Source organism: Enhydra lutris, unplaced genomic scaffold, assembly GCF_002288905.1.
Source record: "Enhydra lutris kenyoni isolate GAN:26980312 unplaced genomic scaffold, ASM228890v2 scaffoldscaffold14, whole genome shotgun sequence".
NCBI classification, from domain to species: domain Eukaryota; kingdom Metazoa; phylum Chordata; class Mammalia; order Carnivora; family Mustelidae; genus Enhydra; species Enhydra lutris.
Genome location: NW_019154098.1, coordinates 471993 through 478234, shown reverse-complemented (window position 1 = coordinate 478234; position 6242 = coordinate 471993). Strand labels below are relative to the sequence as shown.

General features: G+C 65.3%; 1 protein-coding gene across 1 annotated transcript; it reads right to left on the bottom strand.

Moving 5' to 3' along the window:
* Positions 1 to 1103: 1103 nt before the first annotated feature.
* LOC111146740 (solute carrier family 39 member 4) lies at positions 1104 to 5373 on the bottom strand. The gene is made up of 12 exons (XM_022502415.1): positions 5182 to 5373; positions 4422 to 4703; positions 3782 to 3977; positions 3514 to 3665; positions 3251 to 3422; positions 2706 to 2878; positions 2387 to 2521; positions 2183 to 2305; positions 1925 to 1979; positions 1628 to 1780; positions 1325 to 1512; positions 1104 to 1232 (listed from the first exon to the last, which is right to left on the bottom strand). The coding sequence occupies exons 1-12, from the start codon at positions 5371 to 5373 to the stop codon at positions 1104 to 1106; spliced, it is 1950 nt and encodes a 649-aa protein (XP_022358123.1).
* Between the last annotated feature and the right edge of the window lie 869 nt (positions 5374 to 6242).

Genomic DNA, 6242 nt, shown 5'->3' with positions numbered 1-6242 from the left:
CCTCATAAGAAGAGAAGAGGCACAAGAAGGAAGATAGTAAGACAGAGCAAGACACTGGACTTATCTGCCACAAGACATGGAACTCTTGGGCCCACCAGAAGCCAGTAAACTCTCATGTGACAACTTCTTCCTGCAGAGCTGAGAAGGAACACAGCTTACTGACACCTTGATTTCAGACTTCTGCCTCCAGAACTGTAAGGAAATAAATTTTAAGATACGCTTTAAGGTACCCAGTTTGTGGTGGACTGTGTGACAGCCCCAGGAGACTCAGAGGATGAACACTTCTGGAGGAGAGTCAGAAGAAGCCCAGGCGGAGCGCCTGGGTGGCTCAGTGGGTTAAAGCCTCTGCCTTCGGCTCAGATCATGATCCTGGGGTCCTGGGATTGAGACTCGCATCGGGCTCTCTGCTCTGCGGGGAGTCTGCTTCCTCCTCTCTCTCTGCCTGCTTCTCTGCCTACTTGTGATCTCCGTCTGTCAAATAAATAAATAAAATCTTAAAAAAAAAAAAAAAAAGCAGAAGAAGAAGAGGAGGCCCAGGCCCCACGGACGGTGAACTGCCACACTCCCGTCTGCCTGGCTCCAGGTTCTAGGCCAGGTTTTCATCAGAGAGTAACAAGCCCTCATCTGTGTGAGCACTGCTGGCTGGGTCTTTCTGCCAGGAGCAAACAAGTCAGAGTCCTGACTGGAGACCAGGTCCCACCCACTACCTGCAGACCCTGGCCAGTTTCCCTGACTCCACTCCCGACACAGGGATTCCACCTTACAGAGGGACTGGGGCTAGCCGCCTGGAGGGTGCCTAACCCAGTTCTCCTGGCTACTCATCAGAGCTCCAGGGCGGGAGAGAGGTACTGCCCCATCTCTCTGCCCTTCTCGGTGGGAGACACTTTCCTAACAGCAAGGAGAGCGCAGCTGGGCTCCAAGGTCAAGAATGTCTTTATTGAAGGATGCTAGGGTGAGTGGGAGGGAGACTCCAAAGGCCCGGGTCTCTCTGGGTACCCCACCGCAGGCTCCACACTGGCCGGCGGGTGCAAGGGGCCGAGAGAGCCGTGGGCTGGCAGCGAGCAGCCAGGGCCCGAGAGTAGGGCGAGGGGATGGGAGGGCCATCAGAGGGTGATGTTGTCCTCATACAGCGACAGCAGCAGCAGGACGGTCCAGCCGCCCAACAGGCCCATGTTGTGCAGCAGGAAGAGGAGCCAGGGCCGCTGGTCCCGCACGTGCAGCATGGCGGGGAGCTGAGGAAGAGACAGGCACTGGGTCAGTCACCAGCTCCCAGACCCTGACCAGCTCACCCCCAGGGCAGCCGACTCCTGCCCTCCGCCCTGACCATGTCGCAGAGCGCCACGTAGAGGAAGAGGCCGGTGGCCACCGCCAGGATCCAGGCTTCGCTGTCCTCGCCGACGTCGACAGCGAGCGCCACGTAGAGGCCGGCGAAGGCCGTCAGCGCGGAGGCCAAGTTCAGCAGCAACGCCCGGCGCACCGACAGCCCCGCGTGCAGCAGGGCCGCGAAATCCCCTGCGGCGGGTGGGGCGGGGTCAGGCCGAGCGCCCCGCCCACACCCGCGCAGGCTCCGCCCCCGGCGCGACGGCCCCCCCCCCCCCCCCCCGCGGGGTCGGCCGGCGCCGCTCACCCAGCTCGTGCGGCAGCTCGTGGCAGAACACAGCCAGCGAAGTGGCCAGCCCGGTCTTCCAGGAGGACGCGAAGGCGGCGCCCACGGCCAGCCCGTCGGCGAAGTTGTGCAGGGCGTCGCCCAGCGTGATCACGTAGGGCAGCAGCCTCAGCTCTGCGGGCGCGGAGGGCGAGGGTCGGCGCCGGCCTGGCCCCCGACCCCGGCGCCCCCGGCCTCCGGCCCCCAGCCCCTGGCCTGCGCTGGCGCTCCGCACCCAATCCGTGGCCCCTCATCCCTCTGGGGCTTCCCTGGGCTCACCTCGGCTCAGGCTCCGGGACCCGGAGCTCAGCAGCTCCGGACTCTCCTCCGCCACCTGTGGGGGGGGGTGGGGAATAGTCCACGTGGATGAGCCCCTGGGCAGGCAGGTGAGGAGGGCCAGGAGGGGCGGGGTCCCGTGACTAGCATCCGAGGCCAGGGACAAAAGCCCTGGGGTGGGAGCGGGGGTGGGGGCAGGAAGGGGTCCTTGGTGTCCTTGTGGGATGTGGTATGGGGTCGCTGGAGGAAGGGCCATCTCACCAGGTCGGTGCGAGAGCCTTCCTGGGGCTGCTTCGTGGGCCGGAGCTCACTGGGTGCCAGCTGCAGGGACACTCCATGGCTGTGGCCACCATGGCTGTGGCTGCAGGGCCCATCCTTTGAGTCCTGTGGGAACAGTGGCTCAGGGCCTGTCAGGCCTCCACGCCTGGGTCCCATCCACCCACCCACATCCAGCTCCCACCTGACCTCTGGGTCCGGGGGCAGCAAGAGATTAAAGAGGTTCTCAAACAGGAAGAACGTGTAGAGGCCACCCAGCATGGCCACAAGGCGCCAGGTGGTCTGGCCAGGGCCCTCTCCATGGTGGGTGTGCAGCCCTAGCACCTGGGGGGAGAAGGGAGCTGAGAAGGGTGCATTAAGTCCTCCCCAGAGCCCTTTCACCACCTCCCCCCCACCCCGCCCCCGCCGGAGGTCAGGAAGAGAGAGGTTAGGGGGACAGGAGGATGGGCCTGGGAGGACTGGGCAGGGGAATTCCTGGCTGGGGAGGGAGCAGAAGGCTGAGGCTGACTTTGGGTGTCAGGTGTAGGATGGCATCCCCCGTGAGCGCGCCCACGGCCATGCTCAGGAAGGTCTGGATGATGTAGTGGGAGGCCGTGCTGTAGCTGGCGCAGCTCAGAAGCAGGAGGCCAAAAATGGCACAGAGGCAGATGAGCAGTGTGGCCAGGGAGCCGTACAGATACCCTGGGGAGGAAGCCGAGGTCATGAGCTGGGCCGAGAGCCCCTCCCTCAGCCTGTCCCCCACCCCTACTTCCCAGGGGAGGGAGTGCAGGTGGGGTCCAGGAGTAAGCAGAAGGTCGCCAGGGAGGCAGGGGCAGGTTCGGGCCAGACCTCTGCTAACACTGATTGCAGCCTGCTACCCTTCCCGCCTGGGCTCCCCCACATTTCCCTGCGACCCTCTACTCCTAGACCACTTCCCCTTGCCAGCCCTAGTCAAGCTTTCCCCACCCCTGCCCTGGCCCAGTGGCCACTCTCCTCCCTGTGAGATCATCCCTCTGCACCGCCAACACCCATGGACACAGCCAGGCGGGTACTGCCGGGGAGACAGGCACTCACTCTCCGCCTGGCTGAGCTCGTCCCGAGGAGGGGTCCTGGGCTGGGGGCTGCAGGCCCCACTCAGTTGCTGCTGGAGCAGGGCAGGGCTCAGCTGGGCCCAGGACTCTGGGGTCACAACAGCCTGGTCAGACAGCCCGTACACAGCCATCACTTCCTCAGCACTCAGGCACACCTGGGGGGTGGCAGCACAGGGGATCAGGGGCCTGAGCAGATCCCGGGGGGACCCCATCTCTCCCCAGGACTATGGTGCAGGGGCTGCTCACTGTGTCCCACAGGCTGGAGCTGCTGTTCAGGGTGGCAAGGGGCACAGGGCCCTGGTGGTTGGCCCCATTTCTCAAATGGCCGTGGTCACTGTGGTCACCAGGTGTCTCAGCCACTCTGCCTACCCCCAGGCGCTGCATCAAGGCCTCCAGCTCTGGCCGGGAGGACAGAATCACAACGTCTGTATGGGCTCCAGGCCTGCCTTCCCCAGGGACATGGCAGCTGGGGACTCGGGGCACTGCCCACTCTCTGACCCAGCTGAGGCCTCACCCGCCAGTGTGATGTTGGGAGTCTCGCCGCTGTGCCGCCGGAACACGAAGTCTACAAAGTACTGGGGCGTCGGCAGAGCGCGGAGACAGGACGCGCTGCTGACATGGTCCACCAAGGCGGCCAGCACCAGGCCAGGGCTGCTGGGAACCCCTGCCCCTTCTGCCTCCTCCAGCAACTGAGACAGGTCCGTGCAGGCCTGGGGGAGGAGCCAGGGCTCAGCTCCCCTCCCTGCACTGTGGCCTTCCTGGCCTCCAGCTCTCCCATCGCCCCTCGTGTCCCCAGTGCCACTGACCCCAAGATCTGCCCCAACCTGGACCGAGATCAGCCTTCTCAGAACACCACCACCAACTCCCACCTACTTTAGGGCCTGCACTGGGCCCGACCCCTCCCTGTGGCCCCTGTCTGATGAAGCCACCCCCTGGGGCTCCCCAGGTTTCTGCCCTGACTGGTGGTGGACATCCATGTGTGATCCCTCAGCCTAACCCAGCCGCCCAAACACCTCCCTAGACTCCCCCAGGTACCCTGAGAAGCTTCAAGGGATGTTCTGCCCACTCCAGCCCAGTCCCTAAGTGGACTCCTTCCCTGCCAATCCCTTTAGAACCTTTTCGCCTACTCCTGGCCAGCCTGCCGGGGCCCTCACCTCTGCAGCGGGCCAGCCAGGAGCCTGGGCCCGAATCTTCTGCAGCAGCCGGATCAGGCCTAGGGTGAGGGCCTTGGGGCCCTCCAAAAGGGCCAGGAGATGGTCAGCACGAGTTGCCCAGTGGCCAGCCTGCACATCCGTACACGTGCCCTTGGGGTCACTGAGGTAGAGGGCAGCAGCAGCACTGAGGCGGGCGATGTGTCTGTGCTCTAGGACGGGCCCCGAAGCAAGTCCTGGCTTCTCGGGCCTGCCCAGGGCCAGGGCGGCATCCACAGACAGGCACTGGGGGCGCACACAGGTGTCTGTGCTCAGGAAGCTGCCCACTTCCATGTGGGGTCCACGCACACCAGTCTGGCCCTCCCCCTCTCTCACCCAGCCCAGCCTCATGGCTCCTTCCCATGCTCCCGCCGCCGCCCCCTCGATTACGCGAGGCCACGCGCGCACACAGAGGCTTTGGGCAGTGGCCCCTCTATCCCCGGGTGGCTTCTTCCTGGAACCACGGCCAATCTGATGGCCTGGGGGTGACGGGGGAGGCTGTCCTGAAGCCTGGAGCTGTCTTTGCGTAGCACAGCCCCCAACAGCAGGAGGGCCGGTCTGGACCCAGAGCAGACGAAGGTGGGCTCTGGCCGGCAGGCAGGACCCGGGAGCTTGGCCACCCAGCCTCCCCTCGACCCGCCTCCTGGAGTTTGCCCAGGGCCCTTTGCTTCCAGCCCTGGGGTGGAGCGGGCCGGGCTGGGGACCCGCCGGGTGGGGCAGTTACCTTTCCACACGGCCCTTCGGCGCAGTGCACACGGTCCGCTAGCGTATTTAACAGGCTGCCCAGCGCCGCCCGGCCCAGAGCACCCCTGCCGGAGGACAACAGGGGAAGCAGGCGGGGAGGCTGAGCGGCTGTCCTGGTGCCCAGCAGCGAGCCGAGCAGCAGCCCCATCTGGACCCAGACCAGGCCGGGCATGCTGAGCCCCCCCGCCCCCGCCGCGACGCGCTCAGAGCTCTGGGCTGGACTGGGGCTGGGCTCAGACCTCTCCCCGGTATTTCCTGCCCGGCACTGTGATTGGCTGCCTGAGGCGGTGCGGGTTAACCATTCCAGCAGTGGGTCCTCCCCACCGTGGCCGTCGGTTGGAGGTCAGGTCCAGGTCGGAGGCGCTGCCTGTGGGGGGCGAGGATGGGCCTCCCTGGGGCAGCCTTGGCACCTGCTCGCTGGGCTGTGGCTCTTGGGAGCAGAGGGGCAGAGGTGACCTTCTCTCTCGAGGCTGCTGCCAGCAAGGGGGGCTGAGGTGCAGGGTGCCACCCAGCCCCACAGGGCCCCATCCACAACCTTCTGCCTCACAGGCCCTGAACACAGCTCTGCCCCACTCCCCTCCCAGCCACTGCCCTGCTTGGCTTCCTTGGCTCAGGCAGCTTTGACACCTGCCCCCGCCCCCAGCCTTTGAGGGGGTGGGGAGGTGGGGCTCTCTCCCCCCAGGCCTGGGGTGGGGTGTCCCTGTTGGGGGTTGGATTCTGAAGGAACCGAAAAGGTGCTGGCTGAGCCATGCTCCCCTTCCCAAACCCTCCAGGGGAAACTTCCTGAGGAAATGGCCAAAGCCCCGCAGCCCAAAAGGGGAACCTGGGCCTTCTGCTCACTGCCACTAGGCAAGGGTGTCTTGGGCTGGGTGGGCGGGAGCCCAGGCTTTAGGCCCAGGAGCTGGAGGGAGGGCTGTGACTCCCTGTTTTGCACCTGCCCCTCCCTTTTAGCTCCCTCCCTGGTCTTTGAACCCATTGGCTTATCTCTGCCTGGTTGGCAATGCTGGGGGAGGGGCCGGCCCCTCCTGGAGCCCGTGGGTC

Excerpts from the sequence above, each read along its gene's own strand:
- LOC111146740 (XM_022502415.1), bottom strand. The coding sequence starts at position 5,373 with ATGCCCGGCCTGGTCTGGGTCCAGATGGGGCTGCTGCTCGGCTCGCTG. Across the intron at positions 3,666-3,781 it reads TCCCAACATCACACTGGCGG|AGCTGGAGGCCTTGATGCAG; the intron begins GTGAGGCCTCAG and ends CCTCCCGGCCAG. Across the intron at positions 2,522-2,705 it reads TCCTACACCTGACACCCAAA|GTGCTAGGGCTGCACACCCA; the intron begins GTCAGCCTCAGC and ends TTCTCCCCCCAG.